The 20,289-nt window shown below is 44.4% G+C and overlaps 1 protein-coding gene across 1 annotated transcript in view; it reads left to right on the top strand.

Annotated features, from left to right (window-relative positions):
* Window positions 1-15,387, top strand: part of KIAA0319L (KIAA0319 like) — a 940,271-nt gene extending 924,884 nt beyond the window's left edge. Inside the window, exon 21 of the mRNA XM_069622595.1 lies at window positions 14,485-15,387. Within this exon, the coding sequence (XP_069478696.1) occupies window positions 14,485-14,672 (188 nt within the window). The 3' untranslated portion in view covers window positions 14,673-15,387. The remainder of the gene's footprint in view (window positions 1-14,484) is intronic.
* Window positions 15,388-20,289: the final 4,902 nt, after the last annotated feature.

The following is a 20,289-nucleotide window of genomic DNA, read 5'->3' as shown; positions in this document are numbered from 1 at the left end:
CAAGGTTTGCACCAAAATTCATCTCGAGATTTCATGTAAACCAGTCAATAGAACTACCAACGTTCTTTCAAAACCCTTCCAGCTTGGGAGAAAAAAGTCTGCATACACTAGATGTACGCAGAGCTGTCATGTTCTACATGGAAAGAACCAGACCACTGAGAAAGACTAATCAGTTCTTTGTCTCGGTGGCAGCAGGAAGAGAAGGAGATGCAATCTCAAAGTCCAATATATATAGATGGATTGTTCAATGCATCACTCTCTGTTACACTCTTGCTAAGAGAGAACTACCCTTCAAGCCAAGAGCACATTCCACTCGAGGCACTGGGGCTTCCATAGCGTTCATTGCAAATGTTCCCCTTGAGTCCATCTGCAAAGCGGCTACCTGGAGTTCTGTGCACACCTTTACAAAACACTACTGTCTAGATGCACACTCTAGATCTGACTCCCAGGTAGGACAGGCAGTATTAAGACATCTTTTCTCTACTGTTCCTTCTCATAACCCACCGCCAACTCCGGGTACTGCTCACTAGTCTATGCACAGCATGTGATTCTAAGCAGATTAACAAACATCAGAAGACAATGCATTACTTACCGTAAAAGCATTTCTGATGGTTGTATCTGCTTAGATTCACATGCGCCCACCCTTCCTCCCCGCTCGGATGGAAGGAACATATACATCTTTCTACATCTCTCTCTTTTCTGTACTCACTCACGTATAGAAGGCTCCCTTAGGGCAGAAAAAATACAAACGGAGGGACCTCGATGCGTGAGGGATTGTGGGTACAACGCACGTCACTATAGGGATAGTGTTACAGACATGCCTTGTCGACGTCCCCTTTTCGACTACGAAAAACAAAATGCAATACTCCGCAGTGACCACTGGATGTCGGACCTATGCACAGCATGTGAATCTAAGCAGATACAACCATCAGAAATGCTTTTACGGTAAGTAATGCATTGTCATATATATATATCTCCTTTCCTCATACCTTGGTTCCTTTGGAGGATGTTCTGGTGCAGAGGTCACTTTCGGCATCAGGTTTTTGGGTCAGACTAGTTTGCCGTTCTGGATGCTGGACACTTCTACTAGACTGAAGAAAGGACCACAACGCTGGTGACCACCACAGAGGACCCCATGACATGATGTAGGCAGTGATCAGCCATGGCTGCTGGGAAGAAATTGTGGAAGTTCACTCTTATTTTGAGAGCATAGAAACTGCCCCTACTAGGGCCCTCTCGTGGTGGAGAGCTGCAACTGCTGGGATATGCTTCTAGTTTAATTAGTCGAGGATTTCAGCGGCTCAATTTGGGACAACAATCAATGCAGCGTGGTAGCCCAGTTTAAAGTTGTTCAGCCCACATGATGGTTTAGGGGCACTTCTGAAGGCTCCAAGTGTTCTGGGTCTTCCGCAGAATACACCGCTTCATAGTGTCTTGGCTCCAATGTCTTTCTGAAGAATGTCTACAGGAGTTACCCTTTCATCCAAGTTTCGAGTTCACCAATGGTAAAGTACTGAACCTTTCAACAGCAACAGACGCACTTTGGCATGGATGTGGGCTGTGACCAGATAGCGCCAATCCCCACATCTGGCCACACACATAGACTGCCACTTTGCCCGCGAAAGCCTTTCCTGGGAAAGGGTTTACCATATGTGGAAAATCCAGTCCTGGGAGAGCAGAAAGAAGACCAAATTACAAGATGGTCAAAGGATCGGCAAAGGTTTCGTGGCACACCCCTTTTTGAGTATATGGTACTCTAAATGGAATTATGTGGTAAAATGCAAAAGTGCACAAAACCATTAAGTTAAAGTATCCACAACTACCAGCCCATCCTGTAACAAAAATAAAGATACTGCGACGCAATGTACTTACCTCACACTTCACAGATGGTAATGTGTGTGACAGAAAAAAAAACAGAGAACCTAGTTCTCCTGCACTGATCGCCATTGGGACTGATCAGTGCCCCAAAACAGAGGAGCTTGGCAAGGCCAGTGAAGTAAAGTTTCCCATGCTGATTCTTCAGTGTTTGTGAAGTGTTAAAACAGCAACATTGTGTCAGCAGGACCATAGAGCAAACAGTTCACCATGGGATCCTTGAAAAATCTCTTTTGATTTGCTGGGTGAAGGTTCTACTGTAACAAAAACACTCACTACCATTGTCTAGTGAAAATAATCCTTTTGGGTTTGTTTCTATGGATCTGATGGCACTCTCAATAGGGAAGGGATTACACAATGATTGGCCCTGCAGTCTCAAAGGCGGTTTGGGCTGGATCTACCCTGTCGAGGCTGGTCTGTCCTACTAGGCTGGTGGGGTGGAATTAGTTACTACATGTAAAAAGGTGAAATCTCCAAGTGTTTGAAATGCCAATGTTAAGGTAAAAGCTCTCCATCCAAGCGTAACCGAAGTAAAGTCTACAAGGGTAATACACGGAAAGTCCATCACACTACCATAGAGCCGGCACGGACTTCCGCAATGAGAAGCAACAAAATTGTGACCAAGGGGGCACACCATTACGTCTTCGATGCCAGAGTCACAAAATAGTTTCTCTTGCTACCCAGACGAGCATGTGGCCTGGAGAACTTGCCAAACATAGACATGCTCCCTGCTGCAACCCCTGGCAAACCACAGGCTGTTTTTCAGCACCTGAATGCAAAGGTGGTGGACACATTTGGGCTGTCGGCGCCTTTATGTCTGAAGAGACAGTACAATCGTGGACTCTGAAAAGACAGTACGATCCAGGACAAGACTCCTAAAACATAGACTTTATCATCTTTCAATGAGGCAGTAGAGGGGCAAGTGATGGAAATATGAGCCAAACCAGCTTCAGTTCTCATTGTGGACCTCAAGCACATGTTTATTTCTGTTCATGCTTCCCTGGAGAGTTTGGAGAGTTTGGTGGTACAGTCCACTAAGACGAACCTTAAGACAACCTCTTTTCCATCTTTGCCCTCCATCATGGATCTGTGGCTTCTGAACTTGTCCTTGCACAAGAACAAGTTCAAGATGGTCACTCTGGCTTAGATCCACTAGGCCCTGTATATGGATGGCTGGCTAGTTTCCTTGAATCTCCAGGATACCTACTTTTTTGAGGCTATCCACAAGAATCCCAGGAAGTATATGAGATTTGAAGTGAGGGAAACATCATTTCCACTTCGTCCTCCCTTTCGGCCTTCCTTCGGCACCAGGAGTTTTCACCCAGCTGCTGCAGTAGTGCCGGCTCACCTCAGGAGGGAAGGCATTAATGTCTTTCCCTACCTGGATGAGACTCGTCCGAGCCCGCTTACCAGATGCGACGTTGGCACACCTGTATTGCACAGCTTGGACTTCTCCCTGAACTTTAAGAAGTTTCAGTTTTTGCCATCCTGTCCCTCTGATTTATCGGGGTAGTCTTGGAGACTAACCTGAGTCAGGGTTTTCTGCCAGAGGCAGAGTGGGGAACCTCTTCAAGATGGTCCATGTTTTCCAGCCTTGAATGACAGTTCCAGCCTTGGCTTTTCAGCACTTGATGGGCCTTGTGGCCTCCTGCATCTTGGTAGGGCCAGAAACCCACCTGTGCATGAGATCACTACAGTGGCGTCTGAGCTTCTAATGGTCTGAGTGTGTCTGTAGGCCTGCAATGTTGGTCTGTGAAGGTCAACCTCCAACATGGTCGTCTTTTTCACTATTTGCAGACGTGTCGCTGGGGTGCTCAACTCCAAGACCTTATGGTGAACGGATGGTTGTCTCCATCAGAGTGCTGGGAGCACATCAATCTGTTGGAGTTGATGGGAGGCAGGCTGTCCCTGGTCACTTTTCTCCCCTCTGTGAACGGCAAGACAGCATTTTTCCTGACAGACAATACTGTATCCATGCATTACCTCAACAAGAGGGTGGCCTGGGCTGCATGCCTCTGTGCAGAGAAGCAATGTGATTGTGGTTCTGGGCTCTGGAGAACAGCATGTCTCTGTGGCACATCTGTTCGGCAAGTAGAGCGTACTAGCGGATGCACTGAGCAGACCATCATTAGCCCCCCACCAGTGGGAGCTCTGTCAGGAAGTTCTGGAGGAGATTTTCTCCCACTGGGGTACTCCAACAGCAGACATCTTCGCTTCCGGTGTGACCAGGAAGTGCAGGTGCTTCTGCTCCAGGGAATTGTCTCACCAGGGAGCTCTGGGGGATGCCTTGATGGTCGAATGGGACTTTGATCTAGTCTAAGCATTCTGCAATCCCTGTCATTCCGCTGGTTTTCAGGAGACTGCGTCTGTACAATGATCATGATCGCACCGGACTTGGCCTGAAGAATGTGGCACCTGGAGTTGGTTGTCCTGGCACTCTTCCCTGTCTGGCATCTACCGCAGAGAACAGACCTCCTCTCTTACTCAGAGGGGAGGAGGGTCCTGCACCCAAACCTCCGCATTCTGAACTTTCATGCCTGGCTGATGATAGGTTGAGGTGTGAGGAGTGGGACTGGCCAGAGGACATTCTGGTCGTGCTTATCTCTGCTGGAAGACTCTCCCCCCCCCCCCCCCCTCCCACCTCCCCCCGCCCAACTCCATTTATGTCTGCAGGTTTTCGGCTTGGTGCAGGGAGAGGGATCTAGACCCTTTTACTTTCCACTTCCTCTATGTTGGATTTTCTTCTGTCTTTGGCCTGGACGTGCCTACAGATTGGTACAGTGAAGGATTATCTTGCGCCCATTTCGGTCTTCAAGAGGATCCCAGAGCAGGGCTCCTTTTTCTTGATCCCCACAGTCATTGAATTCCTGAGGGGGCTTTCCAATATGCTTCCCCCAAGCCAGTTTGTTTGACGTTTTTAATGGGCACTCAGTTTGAGCCCCTTCATTCTTGTTTAAGACTGCTCACCCTTAATGTGATTTTCCTGGTTGCCATCACGTCTGTTTGTTTGGCGAGTGAGCTCCAGGCTCCGTCTGTTAATCCTCCCTACTTGGTATTCTCCAAGGAAAAGGCGATGTTGCGTGTTATACCCTCCTTCGTCCTAAAAGGGGTCTCTGATTTCCATCTCTCTCAAAAGAACCATCTACCAGTCTTCTTTCCTCCGACTCATCCTTACAAGGCAGAGGAGTGTTTCCATCGCCTGGATCCGGTGCAGGTCTCAAGTTCTATGTTTCTCAGACACGAGAGAACATGACTAATGACCAACGTTTTGGTGGGTATGCGGGTGCCGAGCTGGCAGGGGTGTTACCAAACAGACCCTGTTTCAGATCTTTATATGCATCTCGGAATGCTATGATCTGGCTGGCAAGGAGGTCCCTGAGGGTCTTGGGTCCCACTCCACCAGAGGGCTAGCTGCCACCTTGGCTCTGCAACGCGGAGTACCTGTTCTGGATATTTGCAAAGTGGGCTTCGTTGCACAAGTTTCGTAGGCTTGGATTCTGTGTCTGGTCCGGTAGCACGTTTTGGCGAGCGGTCTTTCACAGTTTCCTGGTTTATGTGGTGTCCTTGCTACCCTCCCTCCTCCTGGTCATTGTACTGCTTTGGGAGTTTATCATGAATGCGGAATCTGTGGGTTAAAGGAGACCATTACAAGAGCAAATTACTTAACTCTTATGTCCTTTCTGACGGATGTTCCACACACAGATTTCTCATTGCCCTCCTACCTGCCCCTCTTGGGTAACTAGTACACCGTAGTTCTGCTGTCCCTCAGTGTCCGAGTGCTAAAGAAAAAGGTTGGAACTGAGGTCACGGGGCACAGTGCCTCTATGTATACTGGCCCCAACGTCAAGTCCGGTATGGGGCATGTAGAGGCGTTGCACGGAAACAGCGTGGAACTGCGCTCCACACCCTTGTGATGGAAAAGTTTCTGAAGAGAAGCTGGTGCTGGGAGATGGATATCATAGATGAGGAATCCGTGGATGGAATATCCATCAGAAAGAACATTACCGTGAGGTCATTCATTTGTTAGCCTGCTGCTAGGGTGCTATTGTCAAAAAGTTAATTATAGAGCTAAATTATGTATGTCTATTATATTGGGAGTCGTTGAAAATGGTCTTGATCAACACCCGAATTATCTGTTGAGATTTCCGTCACATCATCATCGTGAACAATTTTTAAGACTCTGCCTTAATGCACTAAACACTAAGAGATGTTATGGCTCAGAAGAGATAAAGACACTACAGACAACATCTGCAGATATTGTAAATCAGAAATAGAATCATCAAAAAATCTGAAAACGAGTGTACACAGTCAGTCATGCAGCGGTCCTTGTTCCTTGGAAAATGTGTCACTTTAAACGGTAATATAGAAGACTGGTGGTACACGATACTATCTGGCTAGAATGCAAAGTTAACTTGTGCAGTAGTGGACTATCTAGACATGATTCTAGTATAATCCACCTTTTTTTTCTTTTTTTTTTCTCTTGTAAAGGCAACTGGACTAAAGGATAATGTGAGATGGGATTCTTTCACTTTAATAGGATGATGAGTTCTTCTCTTCCCCATTCTTTTCTTTTTTGCTCTTTTTCTCTTTGTTCTTGTATAGTGTTTGGGAATATGTTTTGTAATAAAAGTGTATGTAAAACTAAATGTTACAATAAAAAAAAAAGTTATTATGAAAACATGGAAGGAACCCCTCGAAGCCTGTTGGGCCCAGATTAACAAATGGAAATGTCCACGGTTTTCTCACTTTCTTGAAGCATCACTGGGTGCACATATAACTTGATTACATCAGGTTAAGTAACAGGTGCCTTTATCTTGTAGATCTGATTCATGTTCCTTACACTTGCCAAAGTAAAAATACAGCAACTTAGGTCTTTTGAAATAGTTCTTTTCACTATTTAGAAAATGCCATGTTAAAGTTACATTCAGCCTTAATTTTATGTCAATGGTCTATTCAAACTGTGTTTTGTGTTACTAGAGAGTATTTTTCATATATCATTCGGTGTGCTGCTGCATATTGCGCTTAGTCTTATTGGGTCCTCGATAGTAGGTGCAGTTGTGGTAGTCAAACCGGGATGTCACCAAGAGAAGCGCCTGATCGATCTGTGAGACAGGAGGCAGCGAATCCTCTGGGTCAGGAACAAATGGAAGAATGGTCTTTCTACAGCATAGTTCACTTGGGGGAGAAGAGATATAGGCTAAATTAGTCCTCGGGATTGGTATATACATGGGTGGTGGGATGGCATGTCTGTTCAACTTGGTGAAATAACAGTTGCTCTTCTTTGGAAGTACCTCCTCGTTCTGTACCTTTTAATAATTGCCTGTCATTGCAGAATCTTCAACCACGTTTTCAAAAGCTTTAAAATCTTATTAACCGTTCTATTGTTGGTTGAGAGGCAAAGCTGCTAACAATCAGTGCCTCAGATTCAGAGCACGTATAACATTTAGCAGTTTAGGAATATTGCACAGACTAGCTGTCTGTTATGAATAGATCAGGTTTGTGTGATATGTGTCTCTTCTTGGTCCATACCAAAAACCAAAGTGGTGGGAACCCCTACTTCATGGACATCTTGGGGTAGTGCTATTGTGCATCAAACAGGAGTGATGTCCAATGGATAAGAAGAAATAGCTAGGGGAAGAGACTGAAACTGCCAATTAAGTTAAATGTTATTCCATTTTATTATTGTTGAGATAAAAAAGTGTTTACAAAAATGGTTCTCTAAAACATTATTCACTCATCACTTCATTCATTCATACTCAATTCATACACAAATATGTTCATACAAAAAGGAACTTCAAGCAGAAAAACTGTCATTTCTGCATTAGTTCATCTGTGGAAATCGTTTTTATATCCACAGAAAGGTTTGTTCCAACTTTTTGCTAATAGTGATACTACTATTACTATTATTCAACACAGTAAACTTTCATCGACTATAGGTGTCCTGATTTATAAGCAATAATTTCATATAGGACTTCCAATGTATGATAGTTTTGACAGTAACAAGCAACTAGTAATTCCTTCCAGATGGTTTGTATGTGTCTTCTTCAGGATAGGTTAAAACCATGATAAAAAAAGTTTGCAGTTCGAATCTCTTCATCCTGTAATTCTTCAACTTGTCTAATTTCTTTACTTCAGGGGTAAATAAATCTCCATCTAGTTACTCATACCCACATTTTTCAATTTCTTTGCATGTGGGGAGTGATTCTTTGTCCTGTTGTTTCAAGCTCGTTTTAGCTCATTTTAGAATCAATAGTGCTTCAAACAACCTATTTTGCATCTATAAATGGGTCTAGTCAAAGACTCATGGGCTACATCTAAATTTCCAACAATCCTGTTTGCCCAGGAGAAATCCAAACAAGCACCTCTAGTTTACTCAAACATTGAGACATCAGCATACTTTTGGGCGCCCCGCTATAATGTGGACTAACAGGTTCCTCCGATGTCAGTGGGAATTTAATTACTTGATTGTTTACCTTGGAGTTTGTAATTGCATTTTCCTTCGTTTAGCAATGTACTCTTTCCAATCTTCCAGGTTCAAATTGCTCTCTTCTCAATAGTCTGTGTCTATAAGTAAATATGACGAATGTTTAGAGCAAATCAAACTCACTACTATGTGTCACGACCCTCGCCCAAAACCCCCTCTGGCAAACCCATTGGCCAGGTGGAGTCAGGACTCGGGCCTCTAGAGCCTGGCATCCTCTTCAAAAACCCTCATGGGGCCAGTCCTGGCGCCTATGGGCCAGGCTCATACACCATGAAAAGCAATGTGCTTGGGAACTACTTTATTGTATTGTCAGCCAACATGGAGGCATCCACATAGCTTGGTTCATAAGAACCAAGCTATGCTGTCTAGTTTTTTGGGTGTGGTAGCCTAGGGACTACTTTACCTGGACAATTTTGTTGGGGTTATTTAAACCACACCCGAGCAAGACAACACGCTTCGAGTTACTTTGCAGCTTGCAACATGACGCTCACCGTGTCCAGCTATTCCCTCGAACCTCGGAGAAGCAGAACCTGCAAGGAGACAAAAGGAACATCATTAGCAGCAGCATCTTACCTCCAGTCTTCATCTTTAAACACTTGCAGCTACTGAGAACAGCTTCCTCGAATCTGCACGCCGCCCGGTCAGAACGACCTGAAAGAGGAAGATAGTCAACATTAAAGAAAGCAGTAGACATTTACAAATTACGAACTGCTCAAAAGGTTTACCTGGCTGGTCGCCTCTCGGCTGGCACCACTCCGGACATTCCACTGGTGCTGAAGAACACCGCGACCTACAAGGAAGGAAAACACAGGTTAGCAAAGGCAAGACTTCGCTGCGCATAGCGCTTACTTACCGCATTATAGCGCTCTTAATATGCCATCATTTACCAGCGGGGCTCAACCAAGCCAGTTCGCCGCTCTGCATACCTAAGGGAGAAAAAAGAGACATTTTAAACAAAGAAAGGCATGCAGGATAGCAACACAACTAAAGAACAGCAATAAGACCTACCTGAACAATATCAAACGGGCCGGTGTCAGTGAAGTAAATGGACCGCACTCGCCCATGAAAGACAACGCGCCCCTGCAAAGAAGGCAGGACGGAGAGCACGCCTAATTCTCCCACAAGGTGAGGAGAGGGCGCCAGAGGGACTGAAATCATTCGGGGGTGGAGGGACTTACCCCAGTCGGTCAGTCTTGAACACAGTCCTCCTGTATTTTCAGGCAGAAGCTTCCCCGCAGACCACATCAGGGCAAAGCTGAGAAGCATACCAGCGAGTTAACCGGCTGGGTGGCGTCCCTGTGATTACCAGGTGAGCGTAACACTATGTTCATATATACGTGTTAAAATAGACTAAATTAGAGCACAGAGTATCTTGTGTTTACCTTTAAAGATTTCTTTGTGGTTATACCAAGGCATATTGGTCAAACATTTAGGTGTCTGATGTGGGATGGCACTCCCATTCTGCAAATTCTTCCTACAAGGTATGCGATCATTTAGATCCCCACTCTGTCTAGAGGGGAAGTGAGAATGTATTTGAGGGTTAGTGGAGTCGGCACTTATGCTAGAAAACACTCATTTTCATTTTAAATATGCTAGACAAAAGGACACGTAACCTATTGTGCTCGTAACAGTAGTTACGTTGCTCATTAGGCTAAGTACAGAACAGAATGTCCCAAAGGCATTTGTTACCTTTTCTGGTTCTCTGTGGTTGTATCTTAACATAAAAGTCGAGCCCTCATATATGTGTTCACAGGGACCCCAGTGCCATTCCTTTTATTGAAAAGCATGAGCTCAGTGGTCGTTTTTCATCTGCTCTCGGTTTAGAAAAAACAAACTGACAAAGCTTATTTTGGGTACTGTTACGCTCACCTGGTATTCACTGGGACTCCACTCAGCCCTGGTTGGATGATTTGCACTCTCGAACCCTCTCCCGGTCCCTTGGTAAGGCCTCTGGTTAAAGGTGGGGTCTGCAATATAGGAGGACTGGATTCAATACCAGATTGTTTTTGTTTTCCCACCTCCCTTGGCCTCAACTCCTTCCTCGCCCTCACCTTAATATTGTAAAAGGTGGATTCTCCGTCCTGCTCCCCGAGGCAGGGGAGCGTAGATGTGGCGGGCGAGCAGCGACCAAGTTACTTCACTGGTGCAAGCCCCCCTGTAGGAATCCAGGCCTGCTGTGACTCCGTAGGTTTGCTGCTTTACAGTCTTTATATGCAGTTCTTATGTTCCTTTTAGTTCGAATAATAATGTCTTGCTTCTTTCCTTTTAGGTATGTAAAGGTATTTTGGTGTTGTCATGCAGTTTGCAGATGAGCATGGGCCGGTAGGCGAAAGCGTGGTGTGTGCGATGCTGTCCGGTGAGTAATGCGCGATGCGCAGCGCTGATTCACCTTTTATATTGCTAGCCTGTGTCTTTTCTCTCCTTGCAGGTTGCGATGTTCCTCGCCGAGCGCTGTAATGTTCCAGCAATGATACTGACCAGGAGATGACTACCCAGGTAAGAATTGTGTGGCTTTCTTCATTCGGGAGGAAACGTGAGTAAACTAATGCTGTCTTTCTTTCTCCTCTTTCCAGGATGCATGCAGTGCTGGATGCTGGAGTTCGTACCTTCAGGTGAGTGGAACTGAAGTCAGCGATAGATTGAAGACAGGATACTGTTCCAGATAAGTTTCGTAGTGCTCTTTCTCTCTCTGCAGGTCCTTGGTTTCAGGAAGCTGGCATCAAAGAACTGGACACGGTGAGCGTTACGCTGCCCACAGCAGAATAACGCAAAGCATGTTCTGCTGTTTGGGTGTGTTTTAAATAGTCTCAGGTAAAGTAGTCCAGGTAAAATAGTCCCAGGCCTGCCACACCCAAAGTAGTCCAGGTAAAGTAGTCCCAGGCCTGCCACACCCAAAAGACTAGACCGCATAGCTCAGTTCCTTGTAACTGAGCTATATGTGTGCCTCCATGTTGGCAGAACCCCCCCAAGTTAAATAGTCCCAAGTAAATAGTCCCATTCTAATGTTGGTCTTCATGATGGTTATGAGCCTGGCGCCAAAAGCGCCAGGACTGACTCCAAGAGAGTCTTGGATGAGGTTTTAAGGCCTTTGACCTGGCCCTAACTGGAAGGCTGACTTGTCAGTGAGGGCCAGGGGGAAGGGGCATGACAGGTACGGCGTGGCGTGGCGTTTTAGTCTCTCTCTCTCTCTCTCTCGATCTATATTTTAAATCTTTTATTGTTCACAAACCTTATCAGAAGACGAGCGCCATCTTTGGATCGACCCGTCCCGCCTCTTGTTTGTTTAGGTTTTGAACAGCCTTCAAACAGAGAAGACGGACACTTTAAATAGAAAAGAGAAGAGAAAACGATCCATCGAGATAGAAAGAGGACAATAGTTGCATTTGTGAATAACTTAAGGAATTTGTTTTCATCTGTCCCGTGTTTTATGTGTTTCTGATCGCATTCAGGCCTTAATTTCATCCATACATGCTCGAAAAAGTGCTAATTTGCCCATATCTAAAAAACAGATATTTAAATACTGTACCCTCATTCCTCATGGTTGTTGTGAAAATCCTCGGGCTTGTGTAGTTAAAGCCATATAAGGGAAAACAAATGTCCAAAGACCACAATTGTCCCGAAAATGAAAAGGTAATGAGGTACCGGATAGGTACATGCTCGTTACGTTTCGGTAGATGGTTTATGCGAAGCTTGTAATAATAAAAATGCTAATTAGTAAAGAGCCAGATCATATACAATAACTCAATTGTGTATCTTTTTTGTGGTTTAATCTAGAGCAATACTGCAAAAGCATCAATTACATAAAGGATGAATGTATTAGTCTGAGGAGGAATCTCATAGTTGGAGAGTCCAGGCACTATGGTGTTATCTAATGCATTGGTTCCATTCCTTCTGCAAATTGAGGCCCTTCTGATAGCTCTGTGTGTGGTAGAGCCACCACTGTTCTCTTTGGCTTAGTCTATTGGCTGTGTTTGCTGCATCTGTTCCTGTCACTTTTTCTACCACCCACCAGCATAAATCATTACAACAATGTTCATTTCGACAAAATGTGCTGCAAGTGGCGAATTCAGTTGTTTACTCCTAATTTTTTATTTATGTTCAGTTCTTCTTAGCTTAATTGCTTGGGAGGTCTTAAAATGTATGTTTTAGCACAAGTGCATATTATTGCATAAATCACATTACTACTTTGGCAGGTGGAATGGTTTATTAATGTCCAAACTCTCTTGTATACCCCCGAAGTAAAGAAATTAGACAAGTTGAAGAATTACAGGATGAAGAGATGCGAACTGCAAACTTTCTTTTATCATGGTTTTTACCTAGTGTTTTTGTTTGTTTCTAGAAAATTAGAAATTGATCTATTTTGTTCACGAAGACACATACAAACCATCTGGAAGGAATTACTAGATGCTTGTTACTGTCAAAACTATCATACATTGGAAGTCCTATATGAAATTATTGCTTATAATTCAGGACACCTATAGTCGATGAAAGTTTACTGTGTGGACTAATAGTAATAGTAGTATTATCACGACCAGCAAAAAGTTGGAACAAACCTTTCTGTGGATATAAAAACAATTTCCACAGATGAACTAATGTAGAAATGAGTTTCTTTTTGTATGAAAACCTTTTTGTATGAATGAAGTGATGAGTGAATGTTTTGGAGAACTATTTTTGTAATTACTTTATCTACACAATATTAAAATGGAATAACATTTAACTTATTTTGCAGTTTGTCTCTTCCCCTAGTTATTTCTTCTTATGCATTGGACATCACTCCTATCTTCATGGTCCATTTCATGCTCAGCTCCGCGCTGGCATCTCAGACAGAGGAGGACATTGTCTGACACTATTAGTGCATCCCCCGTTTGTTACCATTGAGAAACCCTCACTAACATGTTCCATTTCAGTAAGGACACCATTATGGCCCTGACCTATCAAGAGACCCATTTCATAAGTAATTTTAGTGGTGACACGACCATTGCTAAAATTGGGGTTGTTCAGAGTTGTTGGCGTGCGTCCTTTAGAAAGGTTTGATGGCATTTTGAATCTTGCTGAGGGCGAACCTTTATATTAATATGGAAATTAGTGTATTCCTGAAGTATGCATTGTCAGTAGCATGGATATGTGTCTTGCTCTCCCAAAAAGTGCACAGAAGTCTATATTATTTTTGTCCCCAACACACTGAATCAGAAAACATTGTACACTTGAAATACAAGAATTCACTCGCACTCTATTAGATTATACAACAGGCTCTTTATAGCCTTTTAATAACAAAACAAAAGCAATACCTACGTTTATCAAAATGCAACATTAGATCAAAAATATCACTGTTGGCAAAGCTGTAAGCCACTTCATCTTGCCAAGAACTTCATTGCACAGCTTCAAGACCAGGTTGGCAGAGAGAATCTTCACAACAGGACTGACTTGAAAAAGATGCGTCCACCGTTTCTCCAGCACTGAAGCCTTTTCTCTGACAGCCTAGTCGGTACTCTCTCATTTCCAGAATGTTCACCAGTTGCTGGAATTCACGGGCATTCGGCCGAAATGTCACAGGGAATGCTGCAAGGGATAAACGCATTCTTTTTCTCATGGGAGCACGAAAGAGCTTGCTTTTGGTTTTTGCAATGTTATCAAGCAATAATTCAAAACAGTCTTTGAACACTGCAAAGTAGCATTGGGAAAAACATATTTTTCTAGTGATTCAAAGAGTGCAGACAATATTCAGAGCTCACGTTAAAATGAAGCTTTCACTGAGATGTGAGGAAAATGCCCACTACACCCAGAATGCATTTTTAATAGACATCATGTTTCAAAGATATTACATTTTTTTTCTCCAACATTACAGTACGGAAAATCCAATGGTTTGTTCTGTGGATAGAATACTCTTGTGCGCAAGCATTTGTATTTTGATGTGTTGCAATACGCCTGATAGGTTGTTCAGTTTGTGTGTCTGGTATGACATTGTGTGGCCATGGCAGATCTCTTCATAATCCTCAATTCCATTGTCTGTCAAAATTGAAAGTGTTCAGAAACAGACCGACACTCAATGTTACTGCTGTGTAAAAGAAGGAAGCGATGCAAAGTTCTTGCCAGATTTACTGACCTATCAATTTCTTTTTCTTTAGGGGGGAAACTGAAAGCTCCAGTTCTGACTACCAGTTTGATGCACTCCGAGTCCGAAGTCGATAGTGATGAAGCTATTTTCACCTGGCCGGACCGCGAGAAAGGTAAACTCCTCCGTAACCAGAACGGTGCCTTACGGAATGGCCAAGGACCCACAAAAGCAAAAAACCAGAGGGAAGAAATCTTATAGCTAAAACCCAGCGTGAAGTCTTCATACCTGACCCACAGTGCAGCAGAAAAACTTGTCTGCTTGCCACGGGATTCTATCCACTTGGCCCGGACAGCAAAGAAATCTGACGACTGCTCGGTCAAAGTTGCTGCTGCCCCAGAGACTGCCTCCTGTCTGAATTTATGTTGCCCTCAACTGGTTTTACTCTCATTTGATCTTGTGGAAGGACTTCTACCGTGGTGAGGTTTGGCTTGGTGGCCAATGATTTGTTTTTCTAACTGAAGATGCCTAGTTTAAGGAACTTCTAATACTGACCAATGTGAATCCCGGCTGGGAAAATCCGGTTCTGGAAGGAAAGCACGCCTTTTAAATGTGAAGTTACACCAGCTGATGTGTCTAGCAGTGAACGCAGGCTTACATGCACATCCAAACGCAAAGCGATGGAGGGAGCCTGGTGAACTTTGCTGATGTTTCAAGATGTGCGCTTGAAGCTGTTTATTTGTATTGCACACAGAACTGGGGATCTGAAGCTCAATGCACTACTGACTAGAACAGCCCGGCTTCTGTTGAACTGCTGCTTGTGTCCTGTGCGGAGCACGGGAGCCCCAAGATCCTGTCCCGTTCGCACTGCCCTAAGAGGGTCGTCTTGTGGGGTTGGGAGGGGTGACTTGCCTTCATCCATGTTTACAGAAACCTTGCTTTTATTAATATGATCACGAGGGTCTTTACACTGGCACCAATCTTGATTGTGTTTGATTACACTGGTAGGGGTGTGGGGGGGGGCGTCAGTGAAGGGAGGGTGTTAGCTCAGGATGTTCTGGAGAAGTTCTTGATTTGCTCAGCCCAAATGGGTTTTCTAAGTGTGTGTGTGTGTGGGGGGGGGGCGGGGGGGGGGGTCCTTCAAACACTATAGCAAATGAAGGGTTCAGAATGAATCTGCTCTCTATCTGGTCAGAAAGCTTTTGGTACCATATGAAACATGACAATGCATATGAAGGGGGGATATTCTAGCTGCTGAATCGCAGTTGGATATTGTTTTTGCCACTGTCAAATTGCCATCTGTAGAATAGTTTTTCTTACTCCACAGCACTAATGGTGGTAATTCAAAAAGGTGCCACAGCGCCAAATGTTTCATGGCCTGTGTCGTGCTCTGTAGACTGCTCGGAGAAGGTTTTGGGATACTATCAAAGGAGAACTGTAATGTCCTTCCATGTGTGGGCTTTTTAGAAAAGTGTTTAATTTAAGACTGGCCTGTCAGATTTTTATGGAATTTTTTAAAAGCTTCTTTTGGCAGTTTCAGTGGGGCTAGAGCGGAACTCCTCTACCCTACCCTACCCTCATGTGTACTCCATGCAAACGAAGGCTGTGTGTTGAAAGTCTCTAAAAGAATTTCCATCATTAGTACCCCTCACCAAGTGTGCTTAACCTTTTCCTGTAGGCAGACCATTTAAGGGTCACCCACCTGGAAATTATACACATTTTAAGAGTTACAAGAAAACAGGCAACCACTGGCTTGTGAGGCTTTCACTTGGTTTCAAGACCAAAAACAGAGATGTGCTTCTGCCACCCCTATTGCCCCACCCCCTTTACTTGAGAGCGAGAAACATCCAGGAAGGATGAATACTGATCTTTAACTTGTACCCCACCAGTCAAGGTAATGGAGTGCAGCATCCTTAAATAGATCAACATCTCTAGACAGTTTCATTCGTTCTTAGAAGATCAATGCAGCAAAGCACATTCTGGGGTGCTCACCAATTCAGACGTGGATAGTGTATGTGCAGGCCCCTGCAGCCAGAATGGCCATCCTTTGGCGGGATAGCGCTCAATTCTAGGAAATGGAGGTGGGGGCATTAGTCATCACTCGGTCGTCACCAAACATCTCTGTCTTGCGTTGTCTGTCATGGTTCCCTTCCTCGAACTTCAGGTCAACATGGTGTCCTGTTTGGACTGTATACTGACGGAGTTAAGAATCAAGGTCACAAACGTTCAGCCTTGTGGTTGCCCGTATGCATTCATGATCCACTGCTTGGTTACAAATCTCTAAGGTTTTACAGCGAAAGGGCCCGTTCTATGTATGTCCTTCTCCCAGTGAGTAGCATTACTTGGTTTCCGTTTTCTCTTGTGATCAGGGAAGAATTCCTGTTTATTCCTCAGCTTCGTTTGCTTATGCCTTAGACGCTTGCCACCTTGCAAGAATGTTTTATATGGTGGGGAAGATGAACAAGGATCTTGATTTGAAATGAACAGTACAATTTAACACAGTTCATACCTGTCCCAAACCGCATGAGCGCCCTGAACAGAACCACCTGAATGAGAAGCTGTCAGCGTTTTATCTGCAGTGTCAGAGAGGTGATAATTGAATAAAATGTTTTTGGTATGTCTGTTTCCAAACCATGCACTAAAGTGGGTCATCGAGTTGGTGGTAATCATTGTTCTGGATGCTGAACGGGGGTGCTGCTACATCCATTTTTGGGGTTTATACGGTGTTGCAGAGCTCTTTGAGTCTTCGTTTAGAAATCACTATTAAATCTGTTCAGTTTAGCTCTTTCATACATTTTTGGGTGCTTGTAGATTGGGAGGAGCGCAAGAGCTTGGAAAAAGAAAAGTCTTGAGCTTGGGTCATGGCTTGGTCCCGGCTTCATCCTAGCGTGTCCCTTTCCCACTGCCCTGTACATTCCCTGTATACATCACATTGTACCTATTAGTCGGTCGGCTCCAAAAGCCTTTTCAAATCCTTAGGGGCCTTTCTAAGTGTTCAGGATTCTTGTGATGCATCCCACCCAATGAGTTGGGATTCTATGTGGGAGCTAGGATTATGATTGTCTTCATGGGAAATGAAGCTTACAGGTAAGTGTTGTGGCCACTTCTGTTCCATCCTTCAAGGTGTCCAATACAACTATCAAGGCAAATGTTCCGTAACTAGCCTCACTAGTGCCAGATTCAGCCTTGTTCTACAGCAAAAAATAAATTGCCATTTTTGTTCAGTTTCAGATTTTCTCATTGACTCGCTGTAGTAATGAGGGAAATCCAATGAACACACCAAAGCCATGTTAAGGTGAGCAGTTTAATGGGAGAGACCTTGCCGGCATTAAGACGTGTTTTGGGTTCTTAGGATGCTAACTGACCCCCTCACAACGCAACATTGTAACTGTCCTGGCTCTAGGATTCAGACCGTGTCCTAGGCACTGCCCTTGTAGGGAATGTAAGGTGGCATCTGTGGTTCCTAGTTATTTATCCCTGACTGCCTACTTTTCAGGCCATCCAATCAGCTACATTCAAGCTAGAGAATGACTACTTACTACATTGTATTTTCTGTTCATTATTTCTCTGTGTGAATGAAAGATGAATCGCACTTGTGGACTGTCGAACCAGGAGAACTGACTGCTGCTTGCTTTTCTAAATGGATAGAATTGTCACGAGCAAACCTCCTTCTCTCCCTGTGCTTCAGGTCCTTTATATAGCAAGAATATCAGCACTTAGAAACAAGGGAAATTCCACTATTAAGAAAAAAGAAAATCAGTCAAAATATGTACAGGCTCTGGTGCAGTGCAACAGGGGAGACCAAGATCTTCTGTCAGAAATATCGTGCAGAAGTGCAAGAGGCGAGGCTCTGCAGGCATCATGACTGTGAGAGAGAGTCTAGGCAGTGTGGATGCAGAGCCGAAAGGCCAAGCTTTGGAGCCAATATGACCAGGTACAAGCTCAGAGATGCTTTGCAGACAGTGTCATAGGTAAGTACAGACAAGCCAGCGCTGCAGCTAAAGTGATACGAAAGGCAGGATGTCAGCCTCTGAAGCCAGTCTAATGAGGGGGAAGAGGGGTTACTGACAGGGGTGTCTCTTCCCCATTACACTGGCTGCAGGGTCTGAGGCCCATCTCTGTAGTCATTGTGGCAGTGAGTGCCCCCACCCCTTTCTAACCAGTGCGACTGTGGACTGGAAAGGCCAGGTCCAGAAGGCCTCATCACAGGGTTGAAGTCATTCACTGCGCCCAAATAAAAACCTGCATCTACTACCCCACCGCTCAAAAAGCTAACCCTGGCCATCTGACAAGCTACAGGTGTATTTCTAGCCTCTTGTGTCAAGTTAAGATTCTTGAAGCATCAACAACTTCACAACTAACCCCCACCTGGAACCCAATTCCTTCTTCAGCACCTCATACTCCAGCTTTCGTCTTGGAAGAGAGAAGGAAACCACTTCCATAAGCACTACTCATCTTTGGAGACCAGGGTCACACTTGTGCTCGGACTCTGATATCTCGGCGATCTTCAACACTGTTTACCATAACGTCCTTCAAATGACTGCAAGCCACCAGTGGTTTCAGGTCAGCTTTGAAGTGTCTGCTGTCCTTCCTCAAACTGCACCCTTTGAGTCCAAGTTGGACCTTTCACCTCAGTTGCCTTAAGCATAGCTTTTGGCATACCTCAAGGCTCAGATATTTTGCAATTTTCTAATCAATGCCTACCCCTTTTTCATCACAACTGAGTTCCAAATGTACGTGGAGGATATCCAACAGCATATTAAAAGTCCCCCCCACACCACCACCAAATGCTAAACTGCTTAATGCCTGTCCAACAGCAGATGGGACAAAAATGACGTTTGAGTTCTTTCAAAACTCATTTGAATATCCACCATCAATGGGATTTCCAATGTGTGCCCAAAACATGGCATTCTTTTTCATGCTAAAGTAACATTTATCCCACAGATAAAGAATGTATCTAAAAACCCATGTTTCCATCTTCGACTCCTTAATGGAGTGTGCTGTCATTTTTGCCTCTGCTTCATTGATTGCCATTGTCCTTGTCATAGTAGTCTCCCGGGCAGACTTTTGCAATTACAATGGCCTCCTAGTCAATAGCCTATCAAAACGCCAAGAGCCCAGAATCGTGCTGGTCACCTCATCATGGGTCTAAAACTATATGACCACATTACGCTCATCTATAAAATTATAAAATCATTGCATCGGCTGACATATTAATTGAAAACCCCTGTCAATGGTACACAAAGCCATAAATGGTTGTTTACTGGACTTAATTAGCAAAATATGCCTTCCAGACAAACCAACCAGATGTCCGTGGTTGGCTTTTGAAGTCAAAAGTCCTAAATTGCAACTCTCACTCGTGGCCCATGTGAGAGATTTATTTTTAGCATTTTCTGTGACCGATTATTTATCTCTACCCTAAGGCAGGGGTCTGCAACCCTTGGCCCTCCAGATGGGGTACTGACAAGGGGTCTTAAGATCTGAAATCCAGTCTATGGCTCTTGCATTCACTGAGGTTGATCAGACTCTGGTCGAAACCCCTCAACAGGCTGTGTTGGTACTCCAGGTGCATACTCTGGAGTTTGAGTACCGCTCACCAATTAACCCGGTGCTTCAGTATCAAAAGCTCTGGTGTTCTATAAAATCCCTCAGCTTCTGCCTGAAAGTGCTGCTTCTTCCACTGCTAAAGCACTAGATGGGCACCAAAAGAGCAAAATGTAGAAGCAGGACTCAAACATGTGGTCACAGACTTGACTCTCCATACGAGAATACTTTTCTTTAAAAAAGAAGCATCAACAAGATAATGGAGTCCAGAATGCATATCCTATCTTCTTTTGAGTTTGCGCTGTGTGTCCTGAGCCTTCAGGGAGGTTCTTCC

This window comes from Ambystoma mexicanum, chromosome 11, assembly GCF_040938575.1.
Source record: "Ambystoma mexicanum isolate Mex_15411 chromosome 11, UKY_AmexF1_1, whole genome shotgun sequence".
Classification (NCBI taxonomy): Eukaryota; Metazoa; Chordata; class Amphibia; order Caudata; family Ambystomatidae; genus Ambystoma; species Ambystoma mexicanum.
This window is presented reverse-complemented; position numbering and strand designations above follow the sequence as displayed.